At 33.7% G+C, this 16,792-nt stretch overlaps 1 protein-coding gene across 1 annotated transcript in view; it reads right to left on the reverse strand.

Annotated features, from left to right (window-relative positions):
- The window catches only part of LOC145269490 (mediator of RNA polymerase II transcription subunit 13-like), a 292,786-nt gene that overhangs the window by 16,826 nt on the left and 259,168 nt on the right, over nucleotides 1–16,792 (reverse strand). The window contains exons 25-27 of the mRNA XM_080125217.1: nucleotides 16,090–16,319; nucleotides 7,908–8,050; nucleotides 3,428–3,696 (exon numbers count right to left, since the gene is read on the reverse strand). Of these exons, the coding sequence (XP_079981343.1) occupies nucleotides 3,428–3,696; nucleotides 7,908–8,050; nucleotides 16,090–16,319 (642 nt within the window). The remainder of the gene's footprint in view (nucleotides 1–3,427; nucleotides 3,697–7,907; nucleotides 8,051–16,089; nucleotides 16,320–16,792) is intronic.

A 16,792-nucleotide genomic window follows, 5' to 3' on the forward strand; every position in this document is an offset into this window, starting at 1 on the left:
TTTTGCTATGGGGTATATCGTTTCTGATTAGAATTGTTACTCCCCCGGAGGCCCTGCCCCCAAAGTTATGAGTGAAATTAAAAATTTCATATTGCTTAATATTAATTTTGTCTCCTGGTTTCAGAAAAGTTTCTTGAAGACACACCACTGCAGGGCGCTCCTGCGCTAGTAGCAGAAGCAGTTCATTCATGTTTGTTTTTAAACCGCGACAGTTCCACTGGATTATTTTTTGTTTTTTTTTGTTAGTCATTGGTATCAGATCTTCGGTCTTCTATGTCCATTTCTTCAAATCTGTTTTGTGTAGGGATTCTTGGACTGGAACTTGAGCGTGATCTGTCTAGTTTTGTTTTAGTTTCTTTTTTGAGTGGAGGTTTATTTCTTTTCTCTTCATGGGCATATTTTGGTGTCTGTTTTTTCCCCTCTGTAAGTGGAGATGTTTCTATGGGTGTTGTATTTTGGGGTTTTATGGGTTTATTTGATTTAGTTTTAGCTTGAGTGGTTTGTTCAGTTATAGGAACTTTTTTTCATTGTTGAATTGTTTTATAATTTTTTTTAATTCTTCCATAAGTTCCTTCATTTTATTAAGTAATTTAATAATGTCCTCGGATTTAATGTTGAGTGAATTTATTTTTGTTTGTTTATTTGGTTCGGTAGTTTGCTGTATGTTTTTTTTTGTTATTTCAGAATATTTTGCATTTTCTGATAGTTTGCGAGCTTCTTGGAAGGTAATATTTTTTCTATATTTTATTTTGTTGATTTCTTTTTCACTCTTCCATTTGTCGCATTCTTTTGAATTGGCGCTATGGCCTTTTTGACAATTGATGCATTTTGGCTCTTTTTTACAGTCTGTATGAGGTTCATTATCTCCGCACCTTATACATATTGGAGGGCGGGTACACCGGTCTCGATGGTGTCCGTATCTCTGGCAATTGTAACACCTGAGTGGGTTTGGTATGTAGTGTTCAAGGTTTACCATTTCATAACCTATTTTAATTTTGTTTGGAATTTGGTGAGTATTGAATGTTAAAATGTAAGTATTTGTTTTTATTATTTCGCCAAGTTTATTAATTTGGACTCTTAACGTCAGTGACGTTTTGTTTTTGTAGGTTAGTCTGAATTTCTTCCAAGGGGCACAGTGATAATTCAGTACTCCTGATTACGCCTTTGCTAATGTTCAGAGATTTGTGAGGGTAAATTTTAACATTTTGATTGTTAAAACGTTTCCATTTGGAAATTTCAACAGCATATTTTTGGTTTTCTACTTCGAGAAGTAATGTACCATTATTTTGTTTTTTAACCATTTTAGGTTTGATGCTAGATAGAATCTTTTCAATTTTGAATGGGGATATTTTGGTTATTGGTTCCCCTTCAGTTGCTTCTATAACTATGAAGCGGGGAACATTCTGGTTTTTTTGATGAAGCTCTGTTTCAGTGTCAGAACTACTGGCATCAGATACTTCGGTGTGGTTTCTTTTTTGAGGCTTTCTGGATTCCATTAATATATTTGGTTTGTTTCATTTTTCATGCTCCCCACCCACCTCGGAGTCCTATATGGGAAGTGTTGGGGGGGGATACCCATTCGCCCCAACCCAACAGGGATACAGGAAAAGTATACTCTTCTTGCTGGTGGATTCAAGCACCTGTGGTTCTTCAATTTCTTTCTGAAGGCCTCGTTTTCAGTAAGAATTTCAGTTTTTCAGTCGTGTTTAGGCCATTATTCAGCAAGTTGATTGGCCCTCCAGCCACCGCTTACTAAATCAGTTTATTGTATAGTGTGGGAAGTGCAAGCATATTTTCTTGTTATGTCTGTCTGATTTAGGGCTAGGCGTGACCAACCGATTGATTGGATCGGGCTTATCCAACCGCCCGTCTTAGCTTAAGTAAGGGCCAAAGAGGTGTGTTGCATCTCATGTCCTTAAAATATCCTGGACATGATCTACTCAACCACCAGGATTCCGTTCGTAAGCCTTACGGGATGCCACCCACGGTCAACAGGTGGCCCCATTGAGGGACTTATACCCTCTGCAGGGGGGCAGTCGGCATATTCTAATGCCCCACCGACAGAGTCAACCGTGAAGTAGGGAAGGAAAAAGGAGGGGAGGAGGGAAGAAGGGTTGTTGTTTTTGTTTTTCGTATAACATAATTAGGTTTTACAAAAGAGAATAGAAAACAAAAATAAATCAATGTAGGTGCATTTCGTCTCAGGAAGCCAATAGACAGCCTGATCTGGTAGCACCAGAGTTTCGTGTTAGGGGTGTCAAAAATTTCTACAAAAATTCTGATACACCCGCTCCTTTGAATAAGTTCTCCCAATTGTTTTTTTTTTGCACTGCATGATTTTTTTTTCAGAGTTCAATTAAATACATCTGAAGGTTGGCTGAAACACTGAAAATAACACTCAAGATGAGAACAGTATTTCAAATAATCCAAATTATAAAACCTTATTTCAAAAATTCAACATACCTTGTAACAGGATTAAAAACTACTTCAGAGGCAAGAAACTAGAATTTAAGTGGGGCAAAATTTATAGCTGTTGGCTTTGAAGATAAAATGTAATGAGGAAAACTTTGAAATTAACCTCCAAATTTAAAAATTTGATTCTTGATGATTATGAAAATGTCACCGCTAATTTGAGATGAAATCTATAGGAAAAGGCAACACCTCACCCAAATAGTCGGTATTTTTTTTTACCTTCACACGACAACCTACACAGAAAACGAGATTTCTGCAAGGTGCTTTTTGGAAGGAACCAAAATTTATGCAAATTCATTAAGAATTTTTGTTTTTAAAATCAAATCATCCCAGTGCAAATTTTGGCATGGTTAATGCCAAAGAGATGTAACTAAAACGTCAAGAATCAACACCCCTCTGTTGAAAGTGCATTTCAAAACTTGCAGTGGGATGATTTGATTTTGAAGGCAAAAAAAATGACTGATGAAAGAACTTGATAATCAAACTGGTTTGTTTTGTTTTTTTCAACAAAAATGCCGGATGAATTTGCATAATATTTAGTGTACTGTCATTGGTTTTTTTTTTAACCTAATACATAAGTTTTTTTTTTATGTTATTTTTTTTGTGTTATTTTCTTTTGTGTTGTTTTGTGTTATTTTCTTTTTACAGTTTTAAATATTGAAATGAAACTGAAGAAGCATCTTCATTCTTTTTCTTTTTAGTCATTTTGTTTTATGGCATATTCACCTTTATCATTTTGAAAATTGATTGATAATCAATGGCAAATCTAAAATCTAAACATTTGGGGGGAGGGGGGTAATAATAATAATAATAATAATAATAATAATAAATCAATCTTCAAGTTCTTAATATCTCCAAAAAAATATCCAGGAATTTGTATTATAATCACATTGTTAATCGATACTGATATCGACTATTTAAAAAAAAAAAAAAGGTGAGAAAAGTTGATATTTACCTGCGCAGTGGCTGAGGTAGGAAAGACAAGGATGTGCGTGCATGATGCATCACGTGGCGTCTGCAGCGGACAATTGCTGCTCATCTTCTCTTCGACTTTGACAGAGTCAACGAGAATTTTGAAGGAAGATTGTGGCTCCATGGAGACAAGACAAGCACTGAGGATGCAGGGCGTCTCACTACTCGACATAATCGAACACTGTGTGCACATATCCCTCATTTGCTGACTGGCCTTCATCAAGTTTTTCTTACCCAGCAGTTCAGCCCAGCCTACAAATGACATCCAATGAAAGCAGAGTATAAGTTAAGCAATTAAAACATTGGTAGGCATGAAAATTTACACAGCATATATATATATATATATATATGATTATAGTTCAAAAAGTAAAACCACCTACCGTTTTAAACTAAAAAAGTTGAAGAGTTACAAACACGGGAGTGGTACCATTAAAATGAGCGCCCTTTTGTGTTCCAGAATTTATTTTTCTACATAGTCAGCACTATTCCCAATTCACTTTTGCCAAAAATTCAATGTCACATCTATTCTTCTGACACACGTCCATGACACGAGTTGTTTTCTTAGAGTCTCACAACATCAATATTTGCAACGAGAGATGAAACTTTCAAGGCATGAATGCATAAGTTCAGTCATCATAACGATGCAATTTGCAATTCTCTGATCCATTTGAGTGGAATAAAAAAAAATAGGACTTACTTTTAGAATGCCCCTTGTATGTGCATGTATATATATATATATATATATATATATATATACACACACACACACACACATACAAAATAAAAATTACTATCCATTCAGGTGAAATCACCTTTTTTCTTCACTCTATTCCCTCTGCTTCACTTTTTGTTATCAAGTAAGATCTTTGACTTACTTGTAGTTTCATCAAATACTTTTGCAAGCAAAATCCGATCCCACATTTTGCTAAATCCTACCCTCTGATGAGAAGGGAAGTATTTCTTCGAAACTCCACGGATTATGGACTATCCACTTATTTAGTGCTTCCTTTTCAAATTAAATGTTTTTAACTCTTTTTCAAAGTGTTTAACATTTTTTATTAATATGCTCTTTATAATATATATATATATATATAAATAAAAAAAAACATTACAATTAAATTTACCAAAATGATCCAAGATGGTAAAATTAAAGTATATTATAAATATTAAAGAATTAATATTTATAAAATTATCTCAGCCAGATGTAAAAGCTCGATAAAACCAATTAGGAAATAGAGCTTATAATATGAGCAAACAAACCCTCTTCCAATTACGGGATTTCCTTGGATTTTACTTGTCCAAATGGAAATTCTTTTAACTTTCTTGAAGTTTTACATTTGGATTTTACCGTCACTGGATTTTTTTATCTTCCACCAGACTATCCATTCATGTGTAATCACCTTTATCTTCACCATATTCCCTCTGCTTCACTTTTTTTGTTATCAAGTAAGATCTTTGACTTACTTGTTGTTTCATCAAATACTTTTGCATGCAAAATCCGATCCCGCATTTTGCTAATTCCTACCCTCTGATGAGAAGGAAGGTATTTCTTCAAAACTCAGCGGATTAAGGACTATCCATTTATCTAGTGTTTGCTTTTCAGATTAAATATGTTTTTAACTCATTTCAAAGTGTTTAACATATTTTATTAACTGTTTGCTCATATATATATATATATATTAATTAGTGATGGAATGATTCCAATATTTTCCCCCCTGATTCTGATACAATTAGCGATTCTGTACGAAATTTCTGATTCTGATACTATTACCAATTCAGATTCTTTACAAATCTCTAAATATTTAGCTGTAAAGTTTTTATTTTGTCATGACCACCATAAAAACACATGTTCAATGTGCACATATTTTCTCAAACAAAGATACTCTTGGGTGTGTGTGGGTGGGGAGGGATCTAAGGATTTTAGTTTTGCTGGAAGTTTAAAATCAATAATTATTATTACTACTAGCAGTTGAAGATTTTGTTTTAATCAAAATCAAACAAAAAGTATAATTAAAGGAATCGTTTTTGGCATTAGAAAATTGCCACGTTTTTTTCTGATTTTGATACCTCAAAAAGATTAAGATTTTTCCAATTCCCGATTCCAATTAATCATCCCAATACTATATATATATATATATGTTATTTATTTGTTTTGCGATACTTTTTGAATGAATTCAATTCTTTATACGAAAGTGCATTTTTAGTTAAATGCGAATTAAGAATAATTTTTCCCTTTTATTAATTTAATACCCCCAAATGAGGAGAGACATATATATTGTTTAAAATATAATTATCCACCGACATCTGTTTCGTCGTCTATGATTCATCAGAGGGGCTGAATCTAGCGTGATTCCATGGGGTTATGATTTCGAATTTCGCTAGATTCAGATACCCTGAGGAGTAGTAGATGACGAAACACATGTCTATTATCTAATTGGAATTCATTATTGAGACGTGGTGAGACGACAACAACTATGGATGGCAGTAATTGCTGAGAATGCAGTTAGAAGATTTGGAGTTCCTATCCCGTCACGGTTACCACCTGACGAAGGCCAGAGGAATAGTTAGCCAAAACGTTGTGAAACAAAGACTAAGAAAGATGAGGATAATAGTTCGCAATAAATAAACACATGCTAGTGGATAATTATATTTTAAACAATATATATATATATATATATATATATATATATATATATATATATATATATATATATATAAGCACACAAATATAGATTGTTTTATTTGAAGAATCAGAACTTGCATTTGTTGCTAACTTCTTGTTCTAGGTTCCTAGTCCTGAAATACTTAAGATATGAAGGTGAGACCAATGGTTAAAAATAGATGAAGATATTGTTAAAAAAAAAAAAAAAAAGAAAAAAAAAAAAGAAAGAAGCAACTTGAAGATATAGATGTTGTGATCAACAAGGAAGAATCCTGTAGTAGTGAGTTTTATCTGTGGAACACAATACCATGAAACTGCTTCTCTGCTGACTACAATATGGTCATCTTTAAATCCAGATGCCAACAAATACTTGTAGAGACTTCCTTTTTAAGTAATTTAGCCATTCCATCAATGCTTTTCAATTCATATTCATCTAACTGGTAATCTCATTGACCCTTATCCTCAAGTGGTATTTAATCTTGCTGAGTGTCGACTCAGTATAAAAAGAAATAAACCCATAAAATATCGTAGAGATTGATGAATAATACAATAATTAAGTGAAAAAAAAAAAAAAAGCAATTGAAAAATAGATAATTACAAGAACTACTTAAAATTAAGTAAATTTAAAATCACAAACAAAACGTCAATGGATCTAAAACTTATTGGCACTTTCTCTGTACTAGACCGAAAATCGAAAGCTGAAAAAATGATTTTTCATTAAAAACGAAAAGCTTTTTATTTTATTATCATGTCGCAATTAGTTAAAAATTATTTTCATGATTTCATATTTTCAGGATTGGGCCATATTTGTTTCCCCACATGTAGCAGGCACAAGGGAAGTAACTCATCATTTGCATTTCCCTCTCACAGAAACAATTGAAATATTAAGTTTCAATTGAAACCAATGGTATCTACTTAATTGTGATGTAGAAATTAGTAAAATATCCAAAAATTATAACTATAAGATAGAAAATTATTAATAAAATGAATTTTTAAAAGCGTTTTCAGGAACTAGAATAAGACAGATCGCAGTTACCTCTCCTGCTACTATTTTCTACCTTATTGTGTTTTGTAATTTTCGGATACTTTACTAACTTTGACACGACAATTAAGCAGATACGGTCGTTTCAATTGAAATTTAATATTTTCATTTTCGTTCGTCTACTGAAGAAGCACCAACGTTTTAAACAATCATTATAGAGAGAGGCGTAAGGTTTGTATTTGCTGATCAAAAATGGCCTCAAATTCATAAGTGACGTTAGTGTAGCCAGAATGAAGTCACGTTTATAAAATAAAAACAGTGCAATTTTACTATAATGTGTCGTCCAACAAAATCGTGTGTTTTCAAACAAAGGCATTTTAGGGAAATGTGTCACGTCGAAATTAGTATATATTCCAAAATTGACGAAACATTGTCCAATAGAAAACATGCAAGAGCTAATTTTCAGAAAATAAGTGTGTAGTATTATTGAAAATAAACAAAATGGCCGACCTGAAAGCAGTTATCTTTTCCTGATTTTTCGAGCATCTAAAGGGTTAATTTACAGTGAAATTGCAACTTTGAAAAATTCTGGTCTTACTTATTTTATTACTGGACCATTTTTTGTAATTAGTACTAATTTTGGCATGACACCAGTATGTAATAATGTTTTTCTCTGAAGTGCATTTTTCAAAGACCCACTATAGTAAACTTGCAACATAGAAACTTTCACTGATAACTTTTGCATTCCTTGAAAATAAAAATGTTGAAAAGAGAGTAACAATGATATTAATGATAAAAAAAAAAAAGTCACAAACTGACCTTTCAATTCGCCATGGCCGAGTCGGCCAAAGCGACCAATTACAAGGCGGCAAGGCAGAGTAGTTAAAGACGCAATTCCAACTATAAACGTCCAAAGTTTCTGCAGACCTGCTTTTCTAGCCGAGGCTTTCTTACGTCGGTTTCTGTTAAAAAAAAAAAAAAACATAAAAGATAATGAATGTTTTGATTTTCTTATTTTTAAAGAAAATTGTCTATCAAATTTTTAATACAAATCGTCACGATAAATAGAATAAACAATTTTTTCTCCCGTTCTTCAGCTGAAGACCAGCCAAAAAATTTGGTATTTGCACAGTTTAATCAAGACATTAAAAAATGAAAATATTGAAAAAAAAAAATTATATTGCACATACTTGTTATGGAATAAAGTTTTCATGAAAAAAAAAATAAATCAATTCGATCAAGTAATTTAATTTTTTTTTTACAGAGAAAAATCCAATTTTAATGAGATTGATCAGGTAGCGGCCATCTTTTTTTTTTTTTTTTTGCTTAGTAGAAGGGAGCGCCTGGGGGAGATAACTTCAATTACCGCTTATTAAAGTTTGTCAAAATTTGACAAGATTATTTTAAGATATGAGCAGAAAAAATACTTAGATAAATATTTTAGGGTTTTTTTTTTTCACTTATTTTACAGAGTTTCTATGTTCTTTTTTATCCCTTTTTCTTTTTGTCCATTGTTAATCAATTTTCATGTAAAGGTGCACCCTCCTCGTGTCTGTAAACAGCCAAAGTGCGATGATAGATCAATTTCATTAAAATTTGATTTTCCTCTGTAAAAAAACAAAAAAAAAAACAAAAAAACTACTTGATCAAATTAAGTGAATTTTTTTTCAGAGAACTTCATTCCATAACGGGTATGTACAATATACCCCCCCCCCCCCCAATATTTTCATTTTTTTAAATGTCTTGATTAAACTGTACAAGTACCAAAAATTCTTCTAACTTTATCGCGTTACTAATAATAATAATAGACTTTCCCCCACTTTTAATAAGCTTGGTTATTCCGCATATTTACCAATCCAAATGAATTTCGGTTTGGAAATTCCTCAGATTTTCGAGACCAATAAGATCACCTGGAGAAGGTCGGAGGTTACAACGAATGAAACGTTGTGAAAATAACATTTAAGATGAGAACAGTAGTTTGAGTATTCCAAATATTATGAAACACGCAAGTTACACAAAATAAAAGTTAGTGAATGTCGACTGAGAATTGTTTGTATTTGAAATTCAATCCTGGAATGGTTTGACTGATCATGCCATAAAAAATCAATAGCTGAATTATTAAAGTTGTTTGGAAAACATATGTAAAAACAGTTTGTTTGTTTGTTTGTTTGTTCTGTTTTACGGCATATCAACCACTTTGGGGTCATTTAATGCCGAAAGGTTCGTTATGTTGTGTTAAATATTGGTTTGTTCTTCTTAAGGTTTTTCTTTTTTTTGGGGGGGGGGGGTCTTTCCTTATATTTTTGAGTATATTTTAGTTTCTTTCAGAAAATTGATAATTTTTTGGGGATCAATCTTGTTTAATATTGTTTTCAGATTTTTTTCTTGGTAATACTTTGTTCGGATTTGTTCAAGGTCAATGCAGTTTGTCAGTATATGGTGTATTGTGTAGGGTTCTTGACACGTTATACAGTTTGGTGTCTCCTCCCCTTTTAGTAGATGTGAGTGGGTGATGTGAGTGTGACCTATTCGCAGTCTGGTCATTACTACCTCTTCCTTTCTTGTTAACTTTTTGGTGTTTCTCGTTCCAATATTTGGTGTTATTTGGAATAGTTTGTTTTTGGTGCATGAGCTCCAGTTTTCTTGCCATTTTCTCTTCAAAAATGTGTTTATTTTAGTCTTTAGGTCTGTATAGGGGATTTTTCCACTTATGTGGTTTTGTTGCAGAGTTTCCTTTGCTGCCTTATCTGCTTGTTCATTCATGTATATGCCGATATGGCTTGGTATCCAGCAAAAGATAATGTTTTTTTTCATGGTTATGGCATCTATTTTGTTTAGCAATTTTGTAATAAGTGGGTTTGTCATTTTTTTTTTCTTTTAGAGATATGAGTATTGAAAGTGAGTCAGTAAATATGATATATTTTTGATGGTCATCATTGGTTATTATATTCAGTGCCAAATCTATGGCTGTTGCTTCTGCGCTGAAAATAGAAGATTCGTTTGGGAGCCTTTTCTTTAGTTTTATTTTTTTGTGGATGGCTGCGCATCCTACTTTATCTCCATCTTTTGATCCGTCAGTGTAAATTTGTGTATATTCTTTGTATGTATTCTGGATGATAAGTAGTTCTTCATGGAAGGTTGATGGGTGGGTTTTCGTTTTGGGATATTTATTTAATTTTAATATTATGTGTGGTTGTTTGATCATCCAGGGTGGAGTTTTTGATTTGTTATATTTATGTATTTTTGTAATGTCCATTTGGGCTTCTGTGAGAAGGTTTTTTATCCGGAGGCTGTAGGGCTTGATGATATTTTCTTTCTTGTTGAAGAGATGTGTGTATTGTGGGTGGAGGGTACATTGGTATGCAGGATTTGTTGGACACGATACCAGCTTTAGGTAATATTGTAGCGCTAACTTCTGTCGTCTTAGAATCAGTGGAGGCTCATGGGCCTCTATATAGAGGCTTTCTACTGGAGAGGTTCTAAATGCTCCCAAGGCTAATCTTAATCCTTGATGATGGATTGTATTTAGTTCTTTTATGTAGGACTTCCTTGCTGCTCCATAGATGAAGCATCCATAGTCCATTTTAGATCTGATTAGAGTTTGGTATAATTTCAATAATGTGACTTTGTCTGCACCCCAATCGGTGTGTGCTAGGACTTTGATCAATTGCATTGTCTTTTGGCATTTTGCTTTTAAATATTTTATATGCGGTATAAAGTTCAATTTTTTATCGAATATAATACCTAAATATTTATGTTGGTCGGTGAGTGGGATGTTCTTGTTATCCAGTTTCAGGTTGGGGTCGTGGTGGAATTTTCGTAATTTGCAAAAGTGGATGCATTTAGTTTTTTCCTCTGAGAATGTAAATCCATTTTCTATGGCCCATTTGTTTATTTTATTCAGACAGAGTTGTAGTTTGCGTTCGGCTGTTTGTATATATTTAGATTGGTAGTATATAAGTAGGTCGTCCACGTATAGGGCGTTTTCAATTCCTGGGTCTATGTTTTTTATGATATTGTTTATTTTAATGTTGAAGAGGGTGACAGACAGGATACTGCCTTGGGGGACCCCCATTTCTTGATCTTTTTGGACTGAATAAGTGTTGTCCATCCGTACTTGGAAGTTTCTATTTGTTAAGAAATTTCTGATAATTTCTGGCATTCTACCCCTAAGTCCTAGTTCATACAGGTCTTTTTGGATTCCGTATTTCCAAGCGGTGTCATACGCCTTTTGCATGTCAAAAAAAATTGCTATTAGATGTTCTTTTTTTGCAAATGCTTCTCTTATGCGTGTTTCCAGTTTTATTAAGTGATCGGTGGGGCTTCTATTTTTCCTGAAACCCGACTGGCTTTCTGTAATTAGATTTTTGCTTTCCAAGTACCAATTTAACCTTTCGTTAATCATTCTCTCAAAAGTTTTGCACAAACAACTAGTTAGTGCAATGGGTCGGTAGTTTGTTGGGTTTGTATGGTCTTTTTTTGGTTTGGGTATTGGGATTACTGTTGCCTGCTTCCAGTTTTTTGGAATGTTGTTAGTTATCCATATCTCATTGTAAATTTGTAATAAGTAGTCCAGTGATGGTTTTGGTAGTTTTTTGAGGAATTGATAATGGATCTCGTCGGGGCCGACTGCTGTATCGGGAGATTTGTTTATTGCCTCCTCTAGTTCTGCACTGTTGAATAATTGATTGTAGTTTTCTTCATTTTTTGATTTGAAGTTTATTTTTATTTTTTCTTCATTTTTCTTTATAGCTTGGAATTTTTTATTTTGGTTTTTTGATGATGAGTTCATTGAGAATTGTTCTGCTAATTTATTTGCGATATTTTGTTTGTCGGTAATCTTTGTGTTGTCGCATATAAGGTGTTTAATAGGGTTCTTTGTATTTTTTCCTGCTATTTTTCTGACCATCTCCCATACTTTTTTGGGTTTTGTGTTTTGATTAATTTTTGTTACATAGTCTTTCCACGAGTTCCGTTTTGATTCTTTGATAGTTTTCCGTGCTTTGGCTTTGCTGTTTTTATAGGTGTCCAAATTTTCTTTCGTTGGACTGTTTTTGAATTTCCTTAGGTTTGCACGTCTGGCTCTTATAGCTTCTTTGCATTCTTTATTGTACCAGGGTTTGTTATATTTTGTAGTAGTGGAACTTTTTGGTATGTTCTCCTCGGCTATTGTGAGTAGGGTGTTGCTGAAATATGTGATGTGTTCTAAGTCAGGATTCGCTTCAGGTATTAATCTGTATTGACATGTATTTTGGAAATTTTCCCAATTTGCCTTTTGTAAATTCCAGCGGGGTGTTTTGTCTTCTGGCTTGGGATTCTCGTTTTCTATTATGATTGGGAAGTGGTCACTTCCGCATGTATCCTTATGTGTTCTCCAGCTATAATCCATGTATATAGTTGGGTCACATAGTGTTATATCGATTGCTGATAGGGTTCCCGTTGGTGGGTGCATATATGTATTCTCTTTGTTGTTGAGTAGGCATAGATCATTTTGGTTAATTATTTTTTCTATGGTTTGGCCTCTTTTGTTGTTTTTTTTACTGCCCCACCATATATTGTGACTATTGAAGTCTCCCAACAGTAGAAAAGGTTTAGGTAGTTGTTTGATTATATTGTTTAATTCTGTTTCGTTTATTGTTTCATTTGGTGGTATATAGAGTGAGCATAGGGTTACTGTTTTGTGTAGTGTTGCAGTTATTGCAACAGCTTGCATATTTGTTTTTAAGTTCACTTTGCTGTGTGGAATGTTTTCGTTTATCAGTATTGATGATCCACCGGTGGCTTTGCATGATAATTTGTTTATGTGGTTGTATATTGAGTAGTGTTTTATGTTAATTTTGTCATTTTCTTTTAAGTGTGTTTCCTGTAGGCAAATTATTGCAGGACATAAGGATTTGATAAGTATTTGCATTTCTTCGATATTAATTTTTAATCCTCTTATGTTCCACTGTAGGATTTTGTTAGTCATGGTTTATATTTTCTTTTGGTTTTGGACTGTTGGTGTTTATGTCTACGTCCATAGTTTCGATGTTAGTTTGGGTGTTTCTTTTGGAAGTGGATGGTCTGTTTCTTGTTTCTGGTGAGAGGCTTTTTTTGGGTTTTGGTCTGGGACTTTTAGATTTACTTTGTCTTGACTGTCTTTTTTGGCTACCAGTTTCAACTAGTTCAAATTTATTTTCATTTTCAATTAATACTAATTCTGTTTTTTGTTTGTCATTTTGTTTTTGGGGGGTAGTTTTTTTGTTGTTCTGTTCTATTTCCATTTTTTCTGTTGTTGTGTGTTTATTTTTAACATCTGTTTTTGTCCTTGTTAGTGACTTGGATCTTTCACGTTTTGATAATTGAGGAGGTTTCATTTCTTTAGAGATTGATTCCTCAATATTGATGGAAGTTTTTCTGATTTCCTTTGTTTCGTTTTCTTTTATACTGGGTTGTTCGTTTCTGACTTTTATTTGGCTGTTAGAATTTATTTTCAGTTCTGATAAAAAAGATTTTAATTCTTCAAGTATGTTCTTTAGTTCTTTTGCTAGGTTTGCAATTTCTGGAGCAAGGTTTAGTTCATTGTAGTTGTACATTTTGTTTGCTTGTTGGGTTATTGTGGCATATGAGTTTTTGGTGCGATTTGTGACTTCTTTGCGGGCTTCTTGGAAGGTTATATTTTTTTGATATTTGATTGTTATTATTTCCTTCTCTTGCTTATATATTTTGCACTGTTTTGAGTGAGAGTGGTGCTCTTCTTGACAGTTTGTGCATTTGGTTTTATTTGGACAGTCTTCTTCATCGTGGTCTGGGTTTTTTTCACTGCAGTTTCCACATGTGAAGAATCTTAGACATTGGTCTTTATTATGTCCAAACTTTTGGCAGTTGTAGCATTGTAAAGGTTTTGGAATGTATTGTTCTATTTTCGTTCTTTCATAACCTATATTGATGGTCTCTGGTATTTGAGGATAATTGAATGTTAATATATAAGTGTTTGTATATATTACCTCTCCTTTTTTTTTTAAATGTGATTCTTTTTACATCTGTGACCCCTTGGTTTTTTAGTTCTATTTTGATTTCTTCTGTTGTGCAGACGGAGATTTCCTGGTTTTTTATGACTCCTTTGGAGTAGTTTAGTGTTTGGTGTGGATAAGCTTTGATGTTTGTTTCATGCAATTTTTGTAGTTGAAGTAGAGTTTTGGCCTGTTTTTTATTTTGTACTTCTACCAATATGGTACCATTCCTTAATTTTTTGACATTTTTAGGTGTTATTTTGCTTGATATTACCTTTTGGATAATGAAGGGTGACATTTTAGTTAACGGTATATTAGACGTTGCTTCTAGCACGATGAATCTTGGAAAGTTTGTATCTTCATTGTCGCTGTCAGAGTCTATTTCTGTGTGTGGTCTCTTGGATTTTTTGGCATTCATAATAATTTTTGAAAAATTCATCAGCCATGCTCCCCACCCTCCTCGGAGCCCCTTATGGGGAAGAACTATGAGGGGGTAAATCCCATTCGCCTCGGTTCTCCAGGGCTACATAGCTGGTATACTCAAACATGGGGAGGTTTCCAAGCATTCACAATATATGGTTATGCCCACCCAAGTATGGGATTTCCCTGTATTTTTATTATTCCTGATGGTTACCTTTTTCCCAGCTTGATTGACCCTTCAGCCATCGCTTATTAACTCAGTTTATTGTTTATGTTGAGTGTTAGTGTGTTTTTGTTTGGATTGTCTGAATTAGTGCTTGTCATGACCAACCGATTGATTGGATCGGGCCTATCCAACCTCCCGTCTAGCCTAGTAAGGGCCAAAGTGGTGTGTTGTAGTATCATGTTATTATTTCCTAGGCATGTTCCACTCAACCACCAGGATCCCGTTCTTAATGCATTACGGGTTGCCATCAACGGTCAACTGGTGGTCCCATTGAAGGATTTTTACCCTCTGCAGGGGGGCAGTTGGTATGTTCTATCGCCCTACCAACTAGGCAAAAAAAAAAAAAAAAAAAAAAAAAAAAAAAGGGGTGAGGAGGTGAAGGAAAAAGAAAACGAGGGAGGGGAAGGGGAGGAGAATGTTGTTTTTGTTTTTGTTTTCGCAGAACATGACTAAGTTTTGCAAAAGGGAATAAAAAAACAAAGACATCTATGTAGGTGCGTTTCATCTCAGGAAGTCAGTAGACAGCCTGATCTGGTAGCACCAGTGTAAAAACAGATTTTGATGAAAACGATATAGAGTTATTTCCCTTTCTTAGAAAAACAAATGCTAAAAAATACATTATAACTTATTTTTAATATTTGCTTTACAAAAAAAGAAAAAAAAAGAAAGAAAAAGGAGAAGTGATTCATTCACTAACTTTTATTTTCCATAATCTACCCAACCTTTTCTAGTAATGTATTTACAATAGCTAGAACAAAGCAAAATTATTTAAGAGTAAATACATTATGGGAAAATGCCGGACAGGTATCGTTGGATTAATAATACTGGGATGATTTTGTGCATCTACCGATTCAAACGACTTTCAGTTTTGAAAGTAAACCGTGTTACTCAATTTGGAGATTAATTCCAAGAGAAATGTATTATATGAATCTCAAAAGTCTGCATGTTTGAATGTCTACTAAAAACTTTTTTCATTCGCATTGGACCAGCACGGAACTAGTACCATCTTAAAAGGCAATACCCCGAATGCATAATATGTGAAAATTAGAAAAAAAATAAATTCATCCTGTGGGGGGTCAACTGGAGCACTTTTTAGAAGGGGGTGGGGCATGTCTTTTTTTTTTATGTCTCTTTTTCGCAAGTCACGCACACATATTAAACTAAAACTATGTTTAAAATGCTTATTTTGCAACATCATGACGTCATAAGCACTTATGGCCGTGTGGGCAAAAGTGTTTGTCCATAAGTTTGCCTTTTCCCCCCTCTTTTGCATTTCACGTTCGAGCCCGCCTACTGGGCAATGCAGGGTAGCAACGCTAGTTCATTATAAAGCAAACAGTGCAGTGTTTGAAATGTCACTCACCTGTTGGGTATCTCAATATTTATTATACATGTCTCCTTCATTTCGCCACGTTCATCTGTACAAGCGGCCAGCAGCCAACGCTGGTCTTCACTCAAGCAGTAGCCACAAAAGACAATGGTGCTCTTCTCCAATTTTTCACCACAAGATTCCGCTAGCGTCGATTGTTTGTCTTTCACCGGTGCCAGGATGAAAGGTGGACAGTACAATTTCAGCGGTCCAGCTTTGTCTGCCTGCAGAATAGAAAACAGAGAGAGAAAAAAAATAATACATTGAAATAAGATTAGCGGAAAACTATTGCAATCCTTACCAACCTTGACGGTAATCAAAGTATTAAATTCTAAACTATATATATTAATGGAGAAATCAATTTTGAGAAAGAAAGAGACAGTTGGTCAATTTTTGTCAATCAGCAGAATTTGGTTATAGTCAGCTAACATACTTCCGGTGTAGCACTACCGAGCACTACCGGAAGCCGTGACAAGGCTAATCAGTTTCTTTACTTTTTTTGTCTTACGTGCATGCACCTTTTTTTTTCTTATTACGTTTTTTTGATAGTTTTTTTATTTTTTTATTTACTAATCATTGAAAAGTTTTTTCAGTCTTATTTTAATTAAAAATTACTAAAATCATGTTTATTTATTTTTGCTTAAGAATTATTTGAAAACATGTTAAAATCTTAAGTAACAAACTATTTTAAGAAGCA

Source organism: Euprymna scolopes, chromosome 45 (assembly GCF_053919585.1).
Source record: "Euprymna scolopes isolate OS-2025 chromosome 45, ASM5391958v1, whole genome shotgun sequence".
In the NCBI taxonomy this organism is placed as follows: domain Eukaryota; kingdom Metazoa; phylum Mollusca; class Cephalopoda; order Sepiida; family Sepiolidae; genus Euprymna; species Euprymna scolopes.